Source organism: Papilio machaon, chromosome 11, assembly GCF_912999745.1.
Source record: "Papilio machaon chromosome 11, ilPapMach1.1, whole genome shotgun sequence".
In the NCBI taxonomy this organism is placed as follows: Eukaryota; Metazoa; Arthropoda; class Insecta; order Lepidoptera; family Papilionidae; genus Papilio; species Papilio machaon.
In genome coordinates, this window is record NC_059996.1 from 1,050,140 (window position 1) to 1,075,730 (window position 25,591).

A 25,591-nucleotide genomic window follows, 5' to 3' on the forward strand; every position below is an offset into this window, starting at 1 on the left:
TCTCGAAAAATACTGCACGTAAAAGTATAAATTATTTTCTTTAACTATTAATATTTGTAATTGAAATTCGACAAAATTGCACAAAGAAGTTTAAATTTTTTATAATTTGGTTTTGATGAAAAGCTTTATGGAATGTCATACCATGTCTAGAAATGTTAAATTTATGAATCTTAAACAAGCATTATAACAAGAAAAAGTTTGTTTTTGTCTAATGTCAAATTTAAACAGTCTACAATGATAATAAAGTTTATTTTGCTATCGTTACTTGTTAAGAAATGACTAGATTGTAAAACTTGCTGTTACATAATGATGAGTTTTTTTTTAAATAACTGATATAGTTTTAAAATGTCTAACTGCTAATGTCTAAGGTCTGGGTGTAGTATGTCTAGCCAGACGCAAACTGGCCGCATGCATCGAAGACCGTCTCGCACTGGTGCGGGGTCTTAGCCTCGGAGATTGTTCACGAGAGCCGATCTCCTCGGCCAGCGAACCCCCGGACATCGCCGACCCCTCACGAGATCCGTCCCGGGAAGCAGAGTCGACCAGTTCAGCGAGACCTCCCGACCCTGACCGAGCAGGAGACTCCGGTGTGGGCGGTAACAGCGGACCGTACAGCGGCTTCTCGGAACGTTCCAGACTGAACACGAAACGGATTTCAGTCCACAGACGACGTCTGTAGGATTCTGTCGGGTCCCTGGGATGTCTGGCCGCCGACCACGCCAGGTCACAGAAGGAGACAACCACGCCCAGGGCACATCCCACCACAAGTACCACAAATAGACCGAGGAAACTGTTCATATCCAGTTCTTCACCACCGTGCTCCTCTTCTTCCTAAAAAATGTATACCCTTTTTAATAGTAAGTTTTGAAATGTCAAAAGTAGTGAGTTAAGTTCATGTCAAGTCAAGTCTTTGGACTATTGAAAAGTAAATTATTATCGTAGAACCTCAATCCAACATTACCTTCCTTTTTAACTCTTAAATTATCTGTTTTACATCATTTCTAACTAATTTCCAAAAAAAATTAAGTTTATACAAAAATGATAGACATAAGAACCAGTCCCCTTTTTCAACTGGCCCTGCAGCATCAAGAAGAAGGAACAATGAGTATCTGTTAACCTTGCAGGCGCCGCCGCCGTGCATCTCCTGCCACCAGCGCTGCTTCATCTCACGCAGCTCCCCCGCCTCCTGCAGGTTCAGTAGCGCCAGGTTCATCGCCTGACGATACTCGGAGTCTAACCCAACAACACGACAACTTCAATAATAACGGAGTGTACCAAGATAAAAATATATTTACCCTATAAACCTATTACCTTCTTGTTATTCGGACAACAATTACAATTACAACAATGAAAATAACACAAACAATTTAAAAACATCTTTTTTTAATCGAATTGTTATAAAAAATCATTGTTAATAAATGAAAACTTACTTTTCTTCATAGCGATGCCATATCCCTTACTGTCGAGAGGTTCACCAACCTTATAAAAAAAAAGAAAAATTATCGTAGTAGAAACATGTCATTTATTTAGTTAATCTAATCGTGAGTTGACACCAGACTTCGCCGAAATAGCGAAGCAACCGCTACCCATAGACATACGCAATTGCGGATTTGTTGTCTACGTTTGATGGATGGAGGAGGGAACGTACAGAAACAGAATATTTCCCCTTCCAATACGTACCTGCCTCCATCAAATTCGCTTTCGCTTTCCATCTTTCCCTTATAAGACAGGGTGGGAAGGGAAAGAGGACTCTAATTAGGGCTCCACACAACTCATTATAATGTTGTTTTTTTTTTTTTTCAAGTAGTAAAAGGGATTACAAAATGTTTCTGTGTAAGTTTTCCGACAGTTGAGTTACTCCTGTACTGACCATAGTGATGTCACACTGTCGCTCTATATTGTACTCTATGGACGTTGACTCCATGAAGAAAGCGTAATTCTCGTTCCTCACTCTGTTAAATAAATAAATTTTACTTTTTTATATTACTTTTATTGATGTTGTGTAATTTGAAGAAAAAACTAAAAAAGCGCTCACTTCTCTATGCCGGCGACATTTGACTCTGGTTGCTTCTCGTCCTTCATCTTTTGGTACATCCGCTGGTAGAGAGCGTTCTGTGAGATCTGAAAAAAATATTAAGTGTGAATATACGTAATTAGTATCTATAGTAAACTGTAATTTCTAAAGGTGGTAGACACCAGCAACAGTTACAGTCAGCTCGTCAGGTAAAATACCACGACCACACAGAAGACAGGCGTCAAGTGGAATCAATTTCGCGTAGTCTCATAAGTGTGGTGCCGAAAGCCTAATTTTAGTCCTCTTTCTGGTGGGAAGGTTAAGTGGATATGGAGGACATATAGGAAGGGGAAATATTCTCTTTCTATACATCTCCTCCTCCGTCGATTAAAGGTAGGCAATGCATTAACTCTTGTGGATGTATAAGAGTAGCGGTGGTTTTGCCATTTTGACGAATTCATTTAGTCTAAGCTCTTCAAATTGTGACAACTATGTTATAGTTGAGTTAAGTATACCTCAAAGAAGGTGTATGTGGATCCGCCAGCTTTAGCACCGAATTTAATGCCGTATGGATTGTCTGCGAGTTCCTGCACGTTGTGTATGAGGTCGGTGGGCGTCTTCTTGGCCAGCAGAGTGGCCAGGTTGGCGGTGTACGAGCTGGTGATCACCAACGCGAACAACCACCAAGCGCTCGCCACCGCACGCGTACCGTACGCACTGGTACATAGCGTGTTATTCATAAATAATTGCCAGAGATACACAGAGACGACAATATGTTTGCATATACATACGAGTAGATCGAATTCTAGATAAGGTTAGGTCATTATTATAGGTTAGGTTAGAAGAAATCGTATCAAATTTAGAGCAAAATCAGTTTTTCGTTTTTATTTTTTTATTAACGATGTTATTCTTCGCTTTTTTTGGCTATGTTCTAAGGGTGTTATGATATTAATATTATTAGTAAAATACAGTTGTTTATATAACAGTTTAATATAATCATACACGGGTGCGATTTCGGAACCCTGAAGTAAAACAGCTCCGAGATTAAACCAGAGCGCGTTGGCGAGCGTGAACTGGTTCTCGAGGGCGGGGGGGTCCTCGATGCAGGGGTAGGGGTTCTGCCACTCCTCGGGGCAAAGCCGCCCCACCACGTACAGCACGAGAGAGGTGCCCAGGTATGCGAACCCTAAGCATACCCATACCTAGAAAACATCTCGAGTTATTTGCATGATTTCTTAATGTGAGACGAGGGAAAAAATATCTTGGGGCATGGACTTTTTTGTACCCCCTCACTATGGACTTTTTGTTTGTCTGTTTGTTTGCGTACCCCGCTGGAGAAGGGCAGAAGGAAGGCGAAGAAGGCGGGTCCGGGTGGCTTGGGTTTGCGGAACAAGATGCTGATGCCGAGGTTCATGAAGGGTGTGGTGAAGTCCACGGCGCGCTCCCTGTCCGCTGTGATCGTCAGGTCCGTGATCGCAAAATGGATGTCCTTCACACAAACATAACACAATGTGTAACATGTAGTGTAATCACTGATCATTGCTTAGAAATTACAGCTTTTTTCGTTCCGACTTAAACGCCCCTTGAGATTGTTGACGGTTAATTTTACATCTATTATAAGTTGCTATTCTCACGACTGCTTCCAATAGCAACCGTCAGCTTCAAAATGGCACGAAATATCACAGTTATAGCCTATCCATTTATAGAAGTCAGTGAGTAAAACCCTTAAATTTACACGGTTTCAGGTACATCTGTACCTTTCGCTGTCGAAATATCCTTACAAAGTATTTATTATATGTATTTTCTTCAAAAATACTGATATAGATAATAACATGCTTTATTATGATTGGTAAAGTGGTCTTTTTTTTTTATTCACAAAAAACTGTACACTACACTAGATTCATAATAAAAAGTCGCCAAACTGCACAGCATTTTGATGGCGACAAAAACTCATTATCTTTTACTTAACCTACTTTGATTTATATTTTCAACTGAGCAGTCCAAATAGTAACAATTAATGAGACGAATTATAATTAACTTTCTTTTTCTTATATGACATGTGTGCGGGGCGCCGGGCCACCGAGTATTGAAAGGCGCCAACAAGTGTTACTACTTTTAAAGGCGCCAGATTTTCACAACCGGGCGCCCAATAACGTGAATACGGCCCTGGACCGTACTCTAGTGCGGTAGCGATAGTTACAGGGTCGTCCATGAGGCGCCGCATCATGCCGTTCCAGCCGCGCCCGGGAGTGTAGCTGCCGTACACACCGTTCTCCTGCTCTATGAATGTGTAATTGAAGTTCAAGATCTTGGCCAGTTTCTCTATCAGCTCGATACAGTAGCCTGAAATAGATAACAGAACAAGATTATAAACACAACTCCAGAAGCCCAAATAAACAAAGTGCAATGCGAATTAAATTGACTGTTAGATGCTAAAATTGGCTGGAATAAACCTGATCGATACCAGATTCATATGAAAATCAGTCGACCTTCACTTGTGTAGGCCCCTCGATCCCTCTCCAGGTCCCCGGAGTAAGGTCAAGTCTATATATTGTACCAACCTTCGTACCGGTTGTTGCCGGAGAGCCGCTCTGTCGACTGCTGGATCATTACGTACGGATCATTCTGCAAATATTTACTTTATTTTTTAATCTGCATTAATTTTGACAATTGAAATAGTATGACTGTAAAAATGTTAGTTTTTGTTATGTTATGTTATGTCACCAGTGCGATGAGTATGTTGAATGTGCGGTTGGTCATGATGTCAGAGGGGAGGTCGGGTGCGGGCGCGGTGCGGCGCTGCCAGGCGAGGCCGGTGCGGGGAGCCCAGCGCGCCACAGCCTGCGGGCGCCCGCCGCGCTGCAGCTCGTGCACGGACAGCGCCGCCGCACGCCGCGCACCCCCCAGACCCCACCGCAGCGCACCCCCCACACCTCCCCACTCCTCCTACACAACAATAACATTCACATTACACTATTTTACTGAAAAAGAAGTTATTTTCATTAAGGTAGTTTAACTAAGCACGACGATGGAAACAAACGAACAACAAAAAATGCCTATGCCATTTGTAATTTAAGTGTAATTCTTACTTTTGTGTAAGTGTGTGTAACTAGTGTGCACTATTGTGTAACTTAGTGCTATGTTGTGAAATTTTCTACTATGGGAGATGTACCGATCGTATGTAATTAAGCAGGGTATCGGCATGGAAGGCAGCGCAGCCGGTGCAGGAGGCTCCTGCGATGGCTGGAAGCTGCAAGTACTTCAGCGCGGCGGCGGCAGCCCGCGCGGCGTCGTGTGCCAGCACCAGCTCGCTGGCGGCCGCGCTCGGCTCGGTACCAGCGGCTTCCTGCAGCCGCCGCGAGTACGCTCGTTGCCACTGCGACATCAGCTCCGTCACGCGCTCAGACTCCGGATCGAATAAGTGTATACCTTTGAGAAATAAAAAAAGCGTATAACATAGACCACAAGCAGGGGCTTCATTCTTTTCTTCAGGTCTTAAAGTGGTCAGTCGGCAGGAGTAATCAGGATTATCTTACTGAATTAGGATGACAGAACTACATATCTTACTGGTGATGTTGGCGCCACTGTGGCTGTAGCTAGCGAGGTCCAGTGTGTGGAAGTCTAACGCGAGCAACAAGTAAGAGTGGCGCGCTCCCAGCAGCCCCGCGCGCTGCGCCGCGTCCAGCACGCGCGCCGCGCACTCCGCCTCGCACCAGATTATGAAGTTGATAGCACCAAACTTCTTTAATACCAGCAATAGATTCCTGGCAATATCAGTAAAATGCCGAAGGTACACTAAAATGTATAGAATCATCATATCGGTATTCCGATTGATTATCCTATAAGCATTTGAAAAGTCCTTGTAAGGATTACCTAAGCAAAGCGTCGTCTTCGGGCGGCGGCAGTTGGTGAGGTATGATGTCTACGCCGGCGCTGGCCAACCGCGCTGCGCCCCCCGCACCCCCTTCGTGCAATAGTACCGCGCTGCTCCATCCCTTGGCCAGACACACCTCTGCGCACGCCTGCACATTTCACACCAGGCTAACTTGCAGCCAAGAAAGCTGAATAATGGCAGAACTAAAATGTCGATTTATCAAATGACATTTCAGACATTTAATTATGTCACCTTTCTCGCAATCCATCGATCTCTTCCTAGGCCTACCCCAACCGATATATCACGTAAATTTAACGTACACGTATGAAAAAAATTGTTTTAGAATATAGCGATACCTGAGCAATAAGGTCAGGATCCGGCAGCAGTTGTAAGGCAAAGACGGCGTCATTAGAGGGCGCGGAGGACGGCAGCAGCAGAGGCAGTCCTGCGCGCACCGCGGCAGGAAGTGCTGCCACGTCACCCACCAGCGCACTTAGTCCTCCACCCTGACGTTAAGCAGTAGCAGTAGATAGTGTCGCTAAATCATCACCAGTGCGTAATTCTAAGTCTTTCTATGCAATAAGCTTTGGAATTCAAAATTGGAACTTTTTTGTTACAAGTAATGTACTTTTTGTTTGGTATTTCTTTCTGGTATCGTGAGTGATACCATACCTGATCGCAGACAGCTTGCGGCAGAGCGAGCGGCTCTAGCGGTTCAGCCTGCAGCAGTACCGCGCAGGGCTCTTCGCAGCCGAGCGCCGCATCAACGGCCGCCGCCAGCCGCGCCCCACGCTCCGGTTCAGTGCACACCACGCCTGCACACACAAACACTGCACCAGGTCTACCCATTTCTATGCCTAGGCATATCTATTAGTTTACAAAAGCCGTCGCGTCTTCTAATCTCACAAAATTCTTTCCCCCATGTTTACTTCTAACCACAAGAACATTTTGATAGTCCTCAAAATGTTAGCTTTGCACTTAACAATGTGTTTTTAATTTTTCTATAGATAAACACTTATTCTAACCGATTTGCAAGTCATCCTCCGCGACTATACAGATGATGTACAGGAGAAATACACACGTGTGAGTCCACATAGCTCGAACGTGTTGTGTTCCCGCTGTCACTCCCCTCCCCACTCTGCTATTTCTGGCGCGTCCAGACTATGCGTAAGCGTTCCCGCGCTTGTTTTTTTTAATTGTGTCACTAGTTTTCCCATTTCTCGTGAATTCAAACAATCAATTTAAAAATAGTACAGTTGTACTATTTCTTATTACTTGTTTGTATGAGTTCATATCTTGTTATTCATTGGTTTATTTTCTTAATGGGTTTACTACGTTTACTAATAATGTCATCTCAATAAATACGATTTGAAAATTTCTTTTACTGTTGGGAAGCTAAACTATCCCCGACCGTGACATAGGCTATATATTTACTAGATTATTTTTAATTCAGTGCGGAGAGTCGCAGGCGATAGCTAGTTCTGTATCTAAAATAGCAGTTGACCTCGACTTTATGCGAAAACTTAATTACTAGCCTATGTGTTTTTCCAGGCTGTGTTCTACATCTGTGCCAAATTTCAATGAGATCCATGCAACCTTCCTAGTTATACCTTTCTAACAAACATCCATCCAAACATTCGCATTTATTATATTAGTCAGATAAGAATGAATAATTTGTTCTTGTAACAGTCAGATTTGACGTTTTAATTTTTATAAAAGTAGTACATATTAGGAAACATTTAGTAGGAAAAAGGAATGGATGGGAAGGATTCTAGTATCATAGATAAAAAAATGTAAAGAATAAATCGTATTTCATTAACCTTAAATCTATTTAAAACAAACCTTCAACTATACATACAATGGAATCTGTTTTACATATAGTTATATCACCGAACAATTAAAAAATATACAATATATTTGAAACTATATGACAAAGATCATCAAACTTTGGCATTTATATTTTAGGAATTATATATATATATATATATATATGTATATGTATATATATTGCAACATTCACAATACAAATATCGTTGAGGATGTTTTCCGAATAAGTACATTATATAAAAAAAAAATATATTTTTCCATTTTTTTTTCATTTTAAAACGTATTATTATTTAGCGGTAAGGTAACTGACATTACTTAATTTTTTTTATATCATATATACACGTTTTTCTAGTGATTGCGCTTAGAAATGCATTTATCACCCGTAAAATTTATAAAGTTTCCTATTTATAACATTAATTTAATTTACAATTAATTATCTGTGTCTATAGAGTAGGTGCTTAATAAAATAAAAGCAAAGACAAAATTAACAGCCAGATTTCATTGTCATGCAGAAAAAAAGAAAATCGTTCAAATTGGAGCATAAATATTTAACTTGCAACTTTTACTATTTTATTTAAAACTGGCAATTACTAATTCAATTTCACAAAAAAAAAAGAATCAAAAAATATTTAAGCTATATAAGCCTGTTTAGAAATATAAATACCCTCACAATATTACAGAAAAATAGTCAAATAAAGCACCTCCGGGACAAGATTTTTGTATTCCTGGAAATCATAATTAAATCATCTTAAAAATAAATAACAATTTTACTAAATAGGAATTATTACAGAATATTCTACAAAATAAAAAATATACATTTTTTGAAAACAATCATTATATATTTTTTAAACATATAAATCATTGAATCTGAAGTTTACGACATTTTAACAGTTATATTACGGATTTATCGATTTTACGATTTTTTTTTTAAATAAACCTTCAGATTCAAAAATTATTATACAGAAAAATATATAAAATATTAACTAAATTCAAAGGAATGGCAACAAAACTAAACAACTATCCAATCAATAATAATCAAAATATATAACATGGCCATTTTTTATATATAAAACAGGAAATATAAAAAAAAATTAAAACATAACAAAGCCATTAAGATTTTAGTTCGAAATAATTGAAAAAAAAAATCAGAAAAAAAATTAAGATATAATTTTTTGAATGCTCAATTAACTACTCAAATAAGAAAAATTTATACCTAAACACCATTAATTGGTAACATTGATTCCTTATAAGTACTAGTTTTTTTTTAAACTCTTCGGGCACCAGATTTTAATATCAACAAAAGTCTGTATTATTTAAAGACTCTTATTTTGTAAAAAAAACAATGATTTTAGATTTACTTGATGTTATCTAGAGATATAAATGCACAGCAAATCATATAAATGATTTAAAAAAACTATCGCTTTTTATTTTATAATTCATGTGAAAAAATGTTGCATAAAAAAAAGTAAATAGGTTTAAAAAAACTTTCTACTACACTATGATTAAAAGCTTAAGGACATTTTCCCATATTTTTATGTCAATCACTTTTAACAAATAGAAAAGATATACAGAAAAAAGATAGACCCCTCCCCTGTCAAATGCGCATTCCCTACCCATCTTTTTATTACTGTAAATTGACAGAAAGACCATTGCAATTGGACCTTAGACTCTGCACTTTCCAATTGCGGAATACTTCATGACTGTCTTCCACAACAGGTGCGTTCCACACTCAAGGTAATTCATTAGTTGATATGGTTTATTTGACAATAAATGTTGATTCATTTAATCGTACAAGACATAATGGCGAGGTCATAGATCATTATGAATACTAGTACTAATTAAATCACACAAACTGTCGCAGCAAGTCACAACATATGTGTGAAATTATTGCTATCTCTATTACTTTCTATTATAAAGATAGCAATATACAAGTGCTATGACAATAGAAACTCACCTTAATAAGTGGTCAATGAACTTGTGGTTACAGAATTATCACATCAATTTTAAATTCGGATATAAATCGACTTATCTAACGAAAAGGGTGATATCATTTAAGAAATATAACTCTTTTCATTGAATGCATCGAAATATAATATACAATCACAATTATGAGAACACATCAATGGGACGTGGGGAGACTGTGGTCAGGTTGCTGTGAGTCGGGCTTGCCAATGGGTCCATGTGAGATTCTAATCTCCTCGCTTCTATAGTAGCTTCCTTTACAGCCTCTTTGTATGCACCTTTTTTCTTTTTATTGAAGCATATCTGGAAGTTAAATACCATTTACTTAATACAGACGAATAAATATATGCCAAGATATAATAAAACACAATTTTTTATCTACTATGAGTCAAGGGGGTGAATATTCAAGTTAATAACAACACAACTTTCTTTATTTACTACCTATCTATATCTATACATATATATAAAAGAAAGTCGTGTTAGTTACACTATTTATAACTAAAGAACGGCTGAATCGATTTGACTGAAAATTGGTGGGCAGGTAGCTTAGAACCAGGAAACGGACATAGGATAATTTTACCCCGTTTTCTATTTTTTTTATTCCGCGCGGGCGGAGTCGCGGGTAAAAGCTAGTTTCTAATGTTTATTTCCAGCTCACAAGTTACATGTGATATTGTCAATTTACAAAATTATTAAAGAACATAACATTGTGTAACAACAAATAATATAGAGGTATACACCTTATAATCTTCTAGAAATGGACATAAATTGTCACAGGGCATCAAAGATGATGTGGTTGATGCAAACCAAGACACATGAGCTCTGGAAGTTTGTGTAACACTCAGCACCCTACCCGGCCACCATGGAAAGCCAACAACCTTCCCCCAAACTATATCACCTGGAGACACCCTCAATAATTTCCCTCCGATACCTTCTATAGAGTTTGCAGGGAAATCTGGCACTGTTTCATTTTCCAAGTCCTCAGAATCAGTCTCTTGCTCAGTTTGTTTTTCATAGGAATTACTGCTCAATCTACGCAGACTAATGGATAGTTTTTGTTTAAGACAGTGCTCTTTGATATTACTAAAATAGTCTATACTGTCATCACTTTTACTACTGTTTTCATCTCGTTTCTTTGTCACTTTACGTTTCTTCTTGTGTTTTATTTTGTGCTTATGTTTCTTTTCTAATGGGTCTGACATTGGATTGTCTGACATGTTATTGTGCGGTGATAATGCACCAATGTGTTTTGGGGAAGTTGTGTTGCTTTCTTCATCTTTATCTGTGATATTTATCTTCTTAGCTTGTTTTTTAGCTTTCTTTAAAGCTTTTTTAACTGCTTTGGAATCAGGCTTTCCCATATCACAAGACACACCCGAGTCTTCATTGTAGTCTCCGGCGAGGGGAGGAATTTTCACGACAGTGCCCTCGCCTTCACCAAAGCATATTTTTAAAGTCCGCGCGTTAGAAAACAATGAGCTAAATGACGCGTCATTATCCTCCTTCGATTCACTTTCATCACAGACATTACTATGGCTAGAAACACTAACAAATGCTAACTCGGGTGTAGTCTCACTCACTTCCGATTTTTCACTTTTAGCATTTTTAACTTTTTTCTCACTTGTTCTAAAAGTACTTATTTCACTTTCCTCAAGCCTTGTCAGTTTAGGTATCAACATGCTGCTCATTAAATATTTTTTCTCGACCTTCTGTGGCCTGGAACCATTTTGAGGAGTGTCGTCATTGCTGTCTAGTTTCCGTTTTTTAGACACGTCCACGTTTTCATTATTTTCGTTGCATATACCTTGACAATTTGAGCATAGTACCTTCCTAGGCCTTAATCTTACTGTCATCTTTTGTCTAGGCTGAGGCTTACCCTTGGGTCCGGGTTTCCTTGTCTTTTGACCATCTTCATCTCCATATTGAGGCTCTTGGTAAGTAAACCTCTGACTAACGGAATGCAATTTTTCATCTTTTTTATCGGTGGATTCAGTCTCTTTATTAAAAGCTGGATGTAGGCTATACACGCCAAAAGGCAAATTACTGTAAAAGAATGAGCAATTAGATGGAAAATATTAGAAATTCTTCAAAAATCGATTAATATTTCAGAAGCAATATTCCAATACCAACCCTTTGCTGGAGTCCAAAAGCACACCCTGAAATTTTTTATCTTCAGTACAATACGACACAACTAGTAAATCAGTCAGTGCTTCTTCAACATTTACTAAAATTTGAGAATTCTTTTGAATCATCATATCGGCTGTTGGAACGACAGCCGCCATATTCTTTTCTCTGTCCTTGGCCATAGAGTCTACAATGTACAATTTCATGAAAACAGTATAGACAGATCATTAGAAAATGTGCCTTTTGTGCCAATTTAAAGCGATCGCTTCCTCCGTCTGAAACCCGAACAACTGGAAGATCATTGATTTATAAGCTCTCTATTACAGTTTTGTTTAAATACATGCAGAGATTAAAATGTTATACTTTAAATTTTCACTAAAAAGGTCACCAGTTTAATCATACACACTAAAATGTGCCCTATTGTGGAAAAAATTGTCATTCATCGTCATTCAAAGACTTTTTATATTACTTTATATACGTCATGATTATGATATTGATGTCATTGTATAGGCTCCTTTAAAATTGACGTTAACGGTTTTTTATAACTAAAAGTTATAAGTTATAACGATTTCTCTTCGAAAATAACTGCTACAGTCAACCTCATATCATATGGTTTTGACAGCAGATAGCTTGACAATTGACAGCCTTTACTTCTATCTGACAGTTAAGTTCGTAGCGTGCAGTCGTTTTTGCGATTTCGCAAATTTGCAATTTTTAAGTTAAAAGTACTTAATACGACTTAATACAACACAGTAAGTAAATATCTTTACGTAACTAACGATTATTTGTTAATTTTATTTGTATACTTGTCAACTTACATAATCTATATAAGCGTTAAATAATATATAGATTTCCTTTTCATTTTAGTTTTGTTCGGCTTAAATTTTTTTCAAGGATAAGAATGTCTGCATTAAAAATATCATAGGATAATATCTTTTTATAAACAGTAGTCCAAATAATTAATTTTTATTCCATTTTCTGTCACAAATATTTAAAAATTTAATTATGTAATTTAAAATAACCAATGTTTAATCCTATATATAAAAAAATAAGTAATGTAAGCAATTTATTTCAAACTTATCATACTTTAAATATGTTAAAAAAACTGCTATCAGTTTACTGTAAAAATTTAATGAATGTCCTTGTGCTCAATTTAGATGTTATTCTTGTAATTGTTATGCCTCTAACAAATTTATGTATTTGTATTTATTATTTATATGCTAGCTGTCGCCCGCAACTTCGTCCGCGCTAACAAAAATCTTAATTAGTAGCTAAGTGTTCTTCCAGACTATGTTCTACATCCGTGCCAATTTTCATCAAGATCCATTGAGCCATTCCGGAGATACCTACTAACAAACATCCATACAACTATCCATTCATCCATCTAAATATGATATGGAAAGATAGAAGAAATGAAACATGTTTAAGTCATGGATTTTCTATTTACAGTTATTTATTTTTGTATAATTAATTTAGTGCAGATTAATTTTTTAATTAAATAGCTCTGACTTGATTTTTCATCTTAACATTTACCATCTAAGCTTGGTAATTGTTGGATAAAGATTGTGAATATCTCTAGTTTAGAATTTTTGACAGCGGTAGATCCCGCAACAACAATATTTGTTGGGTGCATGAATTGGACAGCTTGACCGGTGCAATACCACAACCAAACAGAAGACAGGTGTGAAGCAATTCCGCATTTCGTCAGACATGTGTGGTGCCAGAGGCCTAATTTTAGTCCACATTCCCCTCCCACCGTTTTCTTACTATGAAAGGATGGGAAGGGGAAGTGGTTTTGACAGAGGAGGGGTCGCGGGATATATCCTCTTTCTTCGCATCTATTCCTCTGCTGATTAAAGATAGGCAAAGCATCTGCAATTGCAGATGTCTATGGGCAGCGGTCGCTTCGCTATTTAGGCGGATTCAGGTGCCCCGTTGCTGATTTGCCAATTTATGATTTAAAAAAAATGTAGAAGACCTTGCATATATATCATTAAATGAAATAACAAAAGATGATATTACAATGATTCCTTCAATCACACTATTTTGTTCACAGCCATTTGTAGTACACACGAAGTGTTTTTACATAATCTACTAGCTGTCGCTCGCGACTCCATCCGCGCGGAATTAAAAAAAAACTGAATAAATCTCTGTATAAAACATCGTAATCCCTGTCATAATCTTTGACAAAACAGAGACTAAGAAAACAATAAAAAAAAAGAACCATAACCTATAATTTTGAAATTACAATTTGGTCGTATATCTATGCATGCATGTATCAAGTCGATGTTTTATTGGTTTATTTAACTACTAGTTGTCGCCCGCGACTCCATACGCCCCGAATTAAAAAACATAAAAAGTTGCCTATGTGTTCTTCCAAACTATGTTCTACCTTTGTACCAAATTTTATCAAAATCCGTGAGCCGTTACGGAAATACCTTTAAACAAACATCCATCCATCCATCCAAACATTCGTCTTTATCTTTATTTATAATATTAGTAAGATTGATACTATAATTATATTGTATAACAAAATATATTGAATGTAGTAATTTGAAAATGTTAAGAGTTACTAACTTTATGTAAAATCGGGTGAACTAACGTTTTTACCGCATTGCGGTTACGTTTTGCGGTAAAATTTCAAAAATTAAAAAAAAGTTCAATTTTAAAGTTAAAATTCAATTGACGAAAATTTTAACTATTTTCGCTTCTTGCTTAATAACGTATTTGTGATACGTATCTATTTTAATTACATGTTTTACTTAATTATTATTATTTCCCGCTAAAAAGACAATTAGAGTTGCGGTACTTATTTTTGGCGCGTTATGTCAACGTCACATCAATTTTTTTGACGTTTATTTTTTTTTAATTTTGTTATAATATGACATGTTATAATTATAATGCCACATACTGGTCACGTTCGTACAATAACATTTTGTATTTGTATCTGAACAATATTACTGGCAGCTAAAGTCGCTATTTATATGGTAATGCTTTACAAATAGTACAGATAATGTTAAGATGATGTTTTAAATACCGATAATAGACCACTGATGTAAATATGAACGGACAGACGTTTCATTTAAACCACAAGGATACTTGAAAGAATCAAATGACACCGTTCGCAAAATGCATAAATGACATCAATAAAAAATTAATATAAAACGTAGAAAATAGTGAAGAAACTTTTCAAGAAAAAATGTTGCCTGATAAAAAAATACGATTTTCGTGTTCATAATTAATAACAACAATTAATCAAAACATAATAAAATGCATGGACATCTTATAAATAATACGATATCGATAAATGCAATATGACTAAAACATCTTAAAATTTCTTGAATTAAATTTATTTCTTATATTGTATAAAAATACACGTGTAACATTAATAATATAGACACGGGTAACTCAACTAAAATGTTTAACTCACAGTTCACATGTGTGTAGCAGATCAGTGAACCGGATCACAGATCAGCTCAATTTGTACCTGCATAGAGTTATGACTTGCGTTTCGGGCTGAGAACTACGAAATGGGCAGTTCAACGGTTCTAGTATATCTATCAGAGCTGATTTGATCATCATCAGTTACTTCCCCACCGAGGGGCAGGGAGCCTACCCCAAGTTAGAGGTGACTAGGCCATAGTCAACCACGCTGACCCAGTGCGAGTTGACTTCACACATATCATTGAATTTCTTCTCAAATATGTGCAGGTTGCATCACGATGTTTTTTTTCACCTTACTCGTTCGTACGGTGAAAAAAAACGGAGCTGATTAACAAATGGTTAATTATACATTTGTATATTTATGCGGCTATAAAATTACACACGTTAGGTTTAAAAACCCTACTGTTTGTGTAACTAAACTGTAAATACTATATAATTCGGTTACGCCTGCAAAGTTAAAACCAGTCATAAAACCGAACGTGTGTGGCCTGCTTAACGCAGCGAAGAATAGATTCATAAAATAAATGTTTTTTAGATTTAGTTTACAAACTAATATTAAAAATTGCTTCACCAAAAAGCTTTCATTAGCGAATAACATTGTTTGTTATGTCCTCTTTGCAGTGAAATGAATGTTTTATGTAGATTAAGTTTCCTAACATTAATGTACTCGTATTTGTTTTTGTATTTATTGATATGAAAGTTTATTATTAATTTGTTTTGTTTCAATGAAAAAGTTTACACGTGTAGATAAAATGCATTTTTTAATTTATATCTTTTACAGTTTTTTCTATCTTTCACTCGTCTTTGTTGTTAGAACTGAATTCGTGTTTTGTAAACTTTGTCCGTAAGCACAGAGCACTGTTTATCTTTCCTGGCTTCAGAGGTCGCTGCAGTCACAAAACATCCTATTGAATAATTGTAATGTGTTTGATAATGTCTTACTGTAATGTTATAAATGCAAATGTTTGGATGAATGTATAGATATTTGTATGAAGGTATCTCCAGAATGGCTAAACGAATCTTGATGAAATTTGGCACAGAACACAGTTTGGAAGACACATAGGCTATTTATTAAGTTTTTTTAAATTTCGCATAAACGGGGTGCTGGGCGACTGCTAGTATTTTAATTTTATAATGTTTGTCGCCGATTGACTTTGAACTTTGTCAGTACACACAGACGGATTAGATTTACAATGCTGCTATCTAGTTACGTTTAATAGATAAACAAATAAACATTGCACCTTGGACTTGTTATTAATTAATAGCGATATTATATCATACTTCATACTAATATCATAAATGCGAATGTTTAGATGGATGGTTGTTTATTTGAAGGTATCTCCGGAACAGCTCCTCGAATGGTAGAACATAGTCTGGAAGAGCACATAGACAACTTACGTTTTTTTTATTCCGCGCGGACAGAGTTGCGGGCGACAGCTAGTATTAGAAATTATTGTTTTAATGTCAACATAATGATAGCAATGTGCATGTTATTATTTTATGTTATTAACATAAAATCTTATCTTTGTATGAATAAATAAAGATACTCATTTCGCGAAATAAAAGACCAACATCTTTATTTAGATTTTTTTGTAAACTAAACTTTCACAAACATTTTTTTTGTGCCTATTTTGGGAAAGTTTATTGGATTAATGAACGACCATATACAGATTAGATGAAACAATGTATAACTGTCACTAAATTATAAGTTCTCTTTTGTTTTATGCTCCCGCTTTCTTTCGAATGTACCATAGAGTTTTATTGTCCATAGACTATGTCGACTGAAAAGAGAATAGATATAACACAGCCGCTGTGGGATCAGAGCACGTTTGTGGGCCGGTTCCGGCACTTCGCGTTTATCTCCAACCCATTGCTCACCTTCGTGCCGGAGAAGCAGCTATACGAAGCCAGAGACCTCTATATGAAATATAAGTGAGTATTATTAAACTCAACAAAAACTCTAAGTTTGCTTTAAAACATTTACAAATTTTATGACTTAATTTCGATAAGGTCTTAATTTCGTTTGAAATTTTTGATTATTGATAAATGTATTACTGGAATAAAACCAATTCCGTTATCGTCCGTCTGAGGTAAGATTTTTTAATCTAAATGTCTCTTACAGTGACGGACTGTTATTGTTTATTTTTTTAAATGAAAATGCCAATGCTATAAATTCGTAGTAACTGCACTGTGTCCGTTTGAAGCGAGCCTTACTTGCCCACAGAGCCGGTGAGGAGCCAGAGGGGACAACTATGGCGCAGGTGGTGCGCGCCAAGCAGCTGTACGAGTCAGCTTTCCACCCGGACAGCGGCGAGTTGCAGAATGTATTCGGCAGGATGTCCTTCCAGATGCCCGGCGGCTGTCTCGCCACTGGCGCCATGCTGCAGTGGTACAGGTCGGCTCTTACCTATAATTACGATCTCTAACTACAATAGTAAAAATCTTATGTCTTAACGTATAAACCTGACGTCTATAACTTTATGATACGTAAGGAAAAACATTCACACAATATTACCATATTATATCATATACTAGCTTTTACCCGCGACTCCGTCCGCGCGCAGTAAAAAAATGTGGGGGGGGGTATGAAAAATAGATGTTGGCCGATTCTCATAGATACCGGATAAGCACAAAAAATTTCATCAAAATCGGTCAAGCCGTTTCGGAGGAGTACGGTAACGAAAACTGTGACACGAGAATTTTATATATTAGATATAAAAAGGACATTACTAAAATCACACTTAGTATGAGTGACTTCCACCTTAATGTGGAGAAAAACTAAAAGCTCAAAATAGGTGTGGCAGCGCCATAAGTCGGCTGTCATCTGTCAAAAATTTTTGATGTAATTCGCGATTTTTTAAAAAAAAAACGTATTCCTTATTGACTATGCTGGAATTAAAAAAGAACTTCATTATTATATCTACAATCAATGACACATACAGATCAGCAACAGCTGTGGTGTTCTGGCAGTGGGTGAACCAGTCGTTCAACGCGCTGGTGAATTACACGAACCGTAATGCGAACGCACCTCTGACCACAACACAGATGGGTGTCGCCTACGTGTCCGCAATGACGGCCGCCATGTCCACTGCCCTCACTTTCAAATTTGTTATACAGAAACGAGCAACTAATCCCATATTAGCGGTAAGTATTTGTAAAGATAAGTACAGGGCCGGCTTCAGGTTAACTTGGTTTAGGCGATCGCCCAGGGCGCTGGATAGAAAAGGTCGCAAGAGCTCTGCGAATTAGTCTCACTTATTAAACATCTTGTTAAAAAAAAGTGAAAAAATCAGTTTTGAGCTTTAAAGGAGAATAAAGCATTTTTTTATTATGTTTTTTTTACTACTATAACAAGATATTTTTTTAATTTTTGGTATGAAGTAATAAAGTTATATAGTGCGTGTAAAAATTTATTTTCGGCTGCATACCTTATGCATAAGTGTTTTTGCCTCTCATTGCAGAGGTTCGTGCCGTTTGTTGCGGTGGCGGCCGCTAACTGGGTCAACATACCTCTCATGAGACAGAACGAAATTTTATTAGGTATCTTACACATTCAATATCATTCATTGATCATACAAAAAGAATGAATGAATAATATTTTAACTGTATCTATATTGTTATGTAAGGTTTGGATGTGACAGACGAGAGCGGCAAAGTGATAGGCAAGTCGCAAGTGGCGCCCATCAAGGGGATATCTCAAGTGGTTACTTCCAGGTGTGTTTTTTTTTTCTTTTATATCTCATTATTACATATATATGTATGTAACATAATAGTAATGGTAAATTATTTTTGTACTATAATTTTTTTTGAACATTTCTTAAAGTTTATGTTTCAAGTTTCACGTGAAAAATGGTCGAAACAGGATTATACTTATAATGTTACAATATTTTAGTGTAAAAAAATTTTTTTCCTACATATTTCGTATCAGCTAAGGTCTTTGAATTATGGCTTTAGCTTGTAACTTCGTCTGAGTGAAATAAAAAAAATCTAATAATAAATATAGTTACTCAGTGATAATCTAGCTTTATAATATAAAAAGATTTTTTTGAAATTGGTCTAGTAATTTTTCCATTTTGAAATTTGTGTTTGTGTCAGGATCGTGATGTGCGCTCCGGGTATGTTGCTGCTGCCGGTCATCATGGAGCGCATCGAGCCCAAGCCCTGGATGCAGAGGATCAAACGAGGTCACATCCTCGTACAGACCGCTATTGTGGGCATGTTGTAAGTAGTAATACCAGAGCTAAAAGTTTAATCGAAAGTAAAGTTTAATCGAAAGTCAAAAGTTTAATCGAAAGTTAAAAGTTTAATCGGAAGGTGTTTTTAAATAAGTTTTTTACTTTTTCGATGTTTACACACTAATCACCTAGAAATATCAATTTATAAGACCAATTTGAATACCTACAATAAAAAATATATTTTTTTTCCAGCATTATGATTAGGTTTTCTATAATCGAAACGATTAATTAGTTTAAACATTAAAGTATAAACTTTGTATTTTTCAGCCTAACATTCATGGTGCCCACAGCGTGTGCTCTCTTCCCTCAGAGATGGTGAGTTGAAATACATAAATACACGAATTACTTTCGTAAAATACAATACATTAATACATTTGCATATTTTTTGCTGTCTCTGTGTTTTCTGGTAAAATGTTTTTGTGGTAACTTTCTAACAGTTCAGGTTCTTGTGTTGTTACTCTTCTACATTTTTTTTTTCAATCTCTTTCTCTCACGTTCTCTTTCAGCAAACTCTCAATAGACACAATTAAACGTTTTGAAAAGGAGAACTATGAAGAAATATTGAAGAATACATCCGGCAAACCACCAAAGTATGTTTACTTCAACAAGGGATTGTAATATAGTAAATAAGATTACAGAGTAGTAGAATTACTTTATAGAAATGCAATAATTTAACAGTAAGCAAATGTTATTTTAGGATTTTTTTTTTCATCTGCATACAGTTAAATATTATATAGACCAATGGTTACGACTGGATATTATCAACCCTTTAGAAATTATAACCGGTTTGGATTCTACAGTCGAAAAAGCTTATTTCCTACCCACTTCAATGAAATGTCATTTTCAAAAACTATTAAATTATATGATGACTGTTGAATATTCCTATGTGGGAACCATATTTAGTTCTCCGACTGTAAATTGCTAGCGCCTTTTTTTTCAGTATATTATAGTATAAAAGATAAAAGCAATATTAATGTTATCTGCAGTATTTGTTTGCCTTTTTTTTAAATGTTTTTTAGTTTTAGTAAAAAGAGATTTATCCTTAGGTACTCTTTAGAGCAGAGATGTCAAACTCAATTTCGCAGACCATATTATTACATTTTGAATTCGTAAGTTTGCCAGATTAAAAATAAAAAAATGAACTAAATTATTACAACATTTCATTTATTAAATTAGAATCAAATGAAGTGTAAAATCTCTAAAAAAGATGATTCTTTTTTCTGTGACATTGCGATCGCGGGCCATATCTTTAACATGACTGCTTTATAGTTTCGGAGTTAAAATGTGTTTTAGGATAAAGTTGGTAACTTAATTTCAAAACTACATAAAAAGGTGTAATTAAAATAAAAATAATATTTAAAAAGCAATGAAAATATCAAATATAGATTTTAGTATTGAAATAAAAATTATTGTGATGACTGTTATGTCAAATCAATAATCAACTGTCATATTGTTTATGGTATTTTTGTTGCCAGTGTCAAAAATCTTGTTTGACTTAATTATAACTGTTTCCACTAGGAAAAAACTTGTGTAAAACTTGTCTTTGTTTTTAGGGAAACAACTATAAAGTTAGAACTACGTTAATATTGCGCTTTTTGCTTTTTTGTTTGCCTGTTTGTAAAGTTTTATGTAATAGTGTTGATGTTTCCAAATCGCTTTAATTATTATTATTAAACATTTGTTATTTATTGCAATAAGATCTGTGTTTTTAGAAAATTAACAAAGAAATTTTTTCCGATTTTTTTAAAAAAAAAATGGTTCCTAAGTTTTGAATTTTAAAATATATTAAATTCTTTCATAACAGTAGAGTTTATTGACTTTTTTACTTTATTTTGGTTGTATCCAAATAGGCTTAAACTTAGTAAAATAAAATTTTTTTTAAAAAAACGCTAAAAAGTTAAAAATAAGATGATATTGTCAATTACTTCTTAAAATATTTTGTGCTTGTCTATTTTTTTAATGTGTGATTTTTGTTTTTGTAATTGGGAATTGTTTTATAGGATATTTTTGTTGTTGAATAGATTTTTTTAAAATTGTTATATTTTTTTGTTGAACAATTTGTAATCGTGTACGAATTTATCCTGTACATACATTCCGTTATAATATGAATTAATCTAATTTTGTATTTCTTTCGTTTTTTTTGTTTTTACATTTATTAAATTACTTTTTTTAATGTGCTTTTTACAGAAAACATAAATTGATTCGATTATTGCTTGTTTATTTGGATCTGAAATGGTTTGAACAAATAAAAAAAATAAATTTTTAAGACATAACTTTCGCAAAAAGTGCTATAAAATCAACTTCAAAAGACAACGCATTGTATAATCTGTAATTGTCTAATCTTTATTTTTTGAGATCGTTCAAACTTTATTTTTATATATTTTTTTGCTTGTCTATTTTTTTTTTTGCTTGTTATTTATAGTTATAAGATTTAAGTATTATTCTTGATGGTGAGTGACAATAAACTAGTTATCAGAAATGTGTATTTTTTATTTTTTTTTTAACTGCAATCCAACATACTGAACTTTTTTTTTATAATATTTCGGTATAAAGGAACAAACTTATCTGGGAAGATAACATGTTGCTATTGCAGTTAGATTCCCCAGAAAATATGTAAAATCTGCATTTGCATAGGAAATATAACAACAGTACAAGGTTCATGTGACAGTTTTTGGACATTAGTATGTCAGGGGGGCGTTACTGTGTTACTTGGTTAGAAACATTGATATCTTGTGTTTTTTTTAATAATTTGGGATAAATTCGTTTAAATAAAACGTCAGTTATAATAAGAAACATTTATATTCGATGAATATTTATAAAAGATTAAACATTTTTGCACTGAAGTCAAATCGAGAACTAAAATATTATGTAATATTAAAATAAATTACAATTCAAATTTACAATAAGATTGTGTATAATACAATGTAAGGCACCGGAATACTATGAGTATATAAGAATTTAATACAAACATCGCATTTTAGTTCTAATTTTATTTTATTTTAAGGTTACCTACAAACGATTTTTTTCTTTCAATCAAATAATTTAATCTAAATATGAATGCCTTATACGTATATTTGTGCGTCTATCTACAATTTGCAATACCACATGCGTCATTCAAATACAATCCAGACAATAAAAAAAACTAGAATGTTTCAAGATATTTCGAATCCTGCTCGAGAGACCAAAAAATTAAAAATAATCATAAAAATATAATTCATCATCCTCCGACATCCATTTCGAAACTTATACATATGAAATATACAAAATCAGTAAACATTCGCCTTCTCTAGTAGTACTGATGCGTCGCACATTGCTTTCGCTGTGGATCGTACCAAAAACATTAGATGCAGTTGTTCGAAAACGTTCAAATGTACTCTTGTTCTTACAAGACCGTGTAAAACAGTTGCTCTTTCTAAATCTAACCATCTCTGAAGAGATAATTCCCTTTCTTCAACTGGAACACCTTGAACTACATCTAAAGGTCCCCATAACATAAATTCCAGGACAGATTTAGCCTGATTTAAGGAGATAGCTCTCTCCTCTTGTAGTACTTCCTTCAGTAATGGTGTAAGCTTCTCTCCCGGCAGTAAGATGTCGACAGCTCGTATCGCACATTTACAAAGAGAACTGTGATGTTCATCTTCATTAGACTTACCGTTATTTATCTCGTCACTCAAACTGAAATACAAATTGAAATTTTAATAATTTTAATTAACTTTTCACGTAACAAGGGAAACTGTTTATCTGTCTACTAGTTTGTATACGTCAATGATCAACTGTGGATTGTAAAATCTGACACATTTTGAACTCATTTTTGGGCATTGTTTAGTTTAAAAAATGAATACTGACCCTTGTAAGACGCAAAGTCTTCCATAAGAGTTAGTCTTCGGAGCCCACAGAGAGTTGAGTCTATCATCAGGCGACGGCAGGTTTAATGTACTACCATGAGAGGTGAGGGGTTGGATCTCTTTGAGTGATATAAAGGAGGTGAGAGCTTCAGATATTTCCTCGACACCTCGCGCCTGCAGACATTTGAGGCCGTTGATGAGTTGAAGTAACATGAAGATGGCCTCGTGCGTCTGCTCGGTGGAGACCAGCTGGTGGTCTTTGCTGTGACCCTCGCCGTTGTGTAACGACTCTCCGTACGACTGCAGCGTGTCTACCTGCGCCTGACCTAACACCACGATTGTTGCTGGAAGAAGAACGATTCGGTAAGAACAATACATTTTAAATTGATTGACAAAGTTTTAATACTATTTCTACGATTTTTAGTTAAAAGTTATAACAATTTCTATGTAAAGAGTCTTTACCCTACCCGTAGTAATGTAATACTATAGTTATGACTACGGATAATGAATGGCGATTATCTCCAGAAGTTATAAACATATAACATTACATTACAAAATAATAATATTTTTATTGCTTTTTAGACCTAAAATATGGTGATTTACGTACCAAATGTTCACTTTGAATCATCAAGACACTTGAAGTAATAAAGACACAATATTTTACGGACTTTTAAAATAGATTTAGCAAAATATGTCTAATTGTTCAAATAACCACTGCACTACACAGCCAAAAGTCAATATTCACAGCTATACTTTGTCAGATACAATAAATTAACGCTCACCTTGCACCAGATCCTCTCCTTCTTCCCCGAATTGCTGCAATGGCACCAGGTCACAGAACTCGGTGACTGCATTCAGGCTGAGGGTCGGCTGCAGCGACTGCTGGCATACCAGTTGTGATGCCAGCTGCTCCTTGTACAGCATCAGGGTAACCTGCACCGGGCCCTGGTTGGAGTTCCACACCGCAGGATGGAAGACTCGCTTGCCCGCTCTTGTCAGACCTTTACTCTGTGGTTGGATTGTGAAGTCACTCCAGCGTAAGTTGGTACAAGCTTTTAGACCTCTGAGAGATGGTTGCATTGTAGCACTTTGTTGTACCTGAAATTTATTACGTTGAAATTGATTAGATTTATTATATTTTCACCTTTTTATTTTTGTGCAAGCATTGCTGTTTGATTTGTTTACCTAATGTCGATAAATCACTGACTCATTTGGTTATTAGAGTCCCGTTTATATTAAACAAATGGTTTCTGATTTGATTGATGTAAATTTGATTATAAAGGATATGCGGAGTGTATGCGGGCCCCACATCCTTATACACAATCGTTACAATTGTAGACTCTACGTAATAAAGTATGCGATAACTGTTTAATGCAATGAATGAATTTGGAAGAAGCTTTTTACTATTCAAGTTAGTGTTACCTACACTAATAAGAAGAGATTGCATTGTTTCTAATAGCGAATATTGAGTATTTCTATATTTGTCAAGCTACCCTTATGAAATTAGTGCTAGCAGATTAGTGGTACAAACAGCAAACGTTACCTGTTCTAAAACCTGTGCCAAAGCTTCATGATTAGCTATGACAACAGCTCCGTAGTTATCCTCAAGATTCTTGTGTACAATGCTCCTGCCTTTTCGCACTCGCAGCTTGTTTGTGGTAGCCTTTGGCGTCATCTCATTTTGGTAATCATCATTCGTAGATCCGTCCATATTATCATTTGAGCTGTAGAAGCTGTACGGTGAGTATATTTCAGATTCTGTCTCGCTTCCGCAGTAAGGGATGGACGATCTGTTAAAACTGTTGTTATATTTTGGATATTCCGTATTGTTGTCTTCGATTTTGGTATCTGTTCTGTTTTCGATTTTTGGTTCTCTGGGCTTTATAGCAGCGTCGCACTCCGGCGAGCTTGACCGAGCGTGATGGACGTATTCATAGTCACTGTCGCTGTTTTTAGCTGAGTCACAAGCCTCCTCATCGTACTTGCCGGAATTGTAGACGTCATCATAGCTGTTAATTACTGTATCGTTTGTAGCTTGGACTAGTTCTTGTGGTTCGTCTGATTCGTCTTTGTCATCGTCTAAAGGTGTTCTACGTTTCAGAAGCTCGAGATGAGATTCTCGTTCGCGCATGCTTGCTGTTCGTTCGGGTTTTCTTGGCGCGAGAGCTGATCTTATCTCGCCTGGAAAGTTAAACGGTTTACATTTGAAATCAAGAGAAAATATTCAATGTATTAGATGATACTTGGTTTAAGACGTGTTCTA

At 35.7% G+C, this 25,591-nt stretch overlaps 4 protein-coding genes across 8 annotated transcripts in view; 1 reads left to right on the forward strand and 3 right to left on the reverse strand.

Annotated features, from left to right (window-relative positions):
• Positions 1-280: 280 nt before the first annotated feature.
• On the reverse strand, positions 281-7,070 carry LOC106716132 (glutamate receptor ionotropic, kainate 2). Its single transcript, XM_045680129.1, has 17 exons — positions 6,914-7,070; positions 6,561-6,703; positions 6,245-6,394; positions 5,888-6,036; positions 5,582-5,778; positions 5,187-5,443; positions 4,739-4,960; positions 4,576-4,639; positions 4,215-4,357; positions 3,342-3,503; positions 3,017-3,216; positions 2,530-2,731; positions 2,036-2,121; positions 1,871-1,952; positions 1,431-1,479; positions 1,118-1,233; positions 281-831 (listed from the first exon to the last, which is right to left on the reverse strand). Exons 1-17 carry the CDS (start codon positions 6,981-6,983, stop codon positions 364-366), a joined length of 2,760 nt encoding a protein of 919 aa, XP_045536085.1. The 5' UTR covers positions 6,984-7,070; the 3' UTR covers positions 281-363.
• A 2,585-nt stretch (positions 7,071-9,655) lies between these two features.
• On the reverse strand, positions 9,656-12,079 carry LOC106716133 (PWWP domain-containing protein 2A-like). Its single transcript, XM_045679953.1, has 3 exons — positions 11,808-12,079; positions 10,418-11,720; positions 9,656-9,980 (listed from the first exon to the last, which is right to left on the reverse strand). Exons 1-3 carry the CDS (start codon positions 12,005-12,007, stop codon positions 9,822-9,824), a joined length of 1,662 nt encoding a protein of 553 aa, XP_045535909.1. The 5' UTR covers positions 12,008-12,079; the 3' UTR covers positions 9,656-9,821.
• Positions 12,080-12,457: 378 nt separating this feature from the next.
• Positions 12,458-20,243, forward strand: LOC106716153 (sideroflexin-2). The gene is made up of 9 exons (XM_014509603.2): positions 12,458-12,553; positions 17,017-17,177; positions 17,470-17,640; positions 18,188-18,389; positions 18,707-18,785; positions 18,872-18,959; positions 19,341-19,466; positions 19,748-19,795; positions 19,987-20,243. Exons 2-9 carry the CDS (start codon positions 17,020-17,022, stop codon positions 20,096-20,098), a joined length of 984 nt encoding a protein of 327 aa, XP_014365089.2. The 5' UTR covers positions 12,458-12,553; positions 17,017-17,019; the 3' UTR covers positions 20,099-20,243.
• A 2,278-nt stretch (positions 20,244-22,521) lies between these two features.
• The window catches only part of LOC106716163 (uncharacterized protein DDB_G0284459), a 69,467-nt gene continuing 66,397 nt past the window's right edge, over positions 22,522-25,591 (reverse strand). For all 5 annotated transcript variants that reach the window (XM_014509620.2, XM_014509621.2, XM_014509624.2 and 2 more), the window contains exons 3-6: positions 24,872-25,509; positions 24,111-24,426; positions 23,330-23,672; positions 22,522-23,158 (exon numbers count right to left, since the gene is read on the reverse strand). In XM_014509620.2, the coding sequence (XP_014365106.2) occupies positions 22,747-23,158; positions 23,330-23,672; positions 24,111-24,426; positions 24,872-25,509 (1,709 nt within the window). In that variant the 3' untranslated portion in view covers positions 22,522-22,746. The remainder of the gene's footprint in view (positions 23,159-23,329; positions 23,673-24,110; positions 24,427-24,871; positions 25,510-25,591) is intronic.

Excerpts from the sequence above, each read along its gene's own strand:
- LOC106716132 (XM_045680129.1), bottom strand. The coding sequence starts at position 6,983 with ATGTGGACTCACACGTGTGTATTTCTCCTGTACATCATCTGTATAGTC. Across the intron at positions 2,732-3,016 it reads GGTTCCGAAATCGCACCCGT|TGCGTACGGTACGCGTGCGG; the intron begins GTATGATTATAT and ends GCTATGTACCAG. Across the intron at positions 2,122-2,529 it reads CCACATACACCTTCTTTGAG|ATCTCACAGAACGCTCTCTA; the intron begins GTATACTTAACT and ends TATTTTTTTCAG.
- LOC106716133 (XM_045679953.1), bottom strand. The coding sequence starts at position 12,007 with ATGAAATTGTACATTGTAGACTCTATGGCCAAGGACAGAGAAAAGAAT. Across the intron at positions 11,721-11,807 it reads CTTTTGGACTCCAGCAAAGG|TAATTTGCCTTTTGGCGTGT; the intron begins GTTGGTATTGGA and ends ATTCTTTTACAG. Across the intron at positions 9,981-10,417 it reads CATTTCTAGAAGATTATAAG|ATATGCTTCAATAAAAAGAA; the intron begins GTGTATACCTCT and ends TTTAACTTCCAG.
- LOC106716153 (XM_014509603.2), top strand. The coding sequence starts at position 17,020 with ATGTCGACTGAAAAGAGAATAGATATAACACAGCCGCTGTGGGATCAG. Across the intron at positions 18,390-18,706 it reads CAACTAATCCCATATTAGCG|AGGTTCGTGCCGTTTGTTGC; the intron begins GTAAGTATTTGT and ends CTCTCATTGCAG. Across the intron at positions 19,796-19,986 it reads GCTCTCTTCCCTCAGAGATG|CAAACTCTCAATAGACACAA; the intron begins GTGAGTTGAAAT and ends GTTCTCTTTCAG.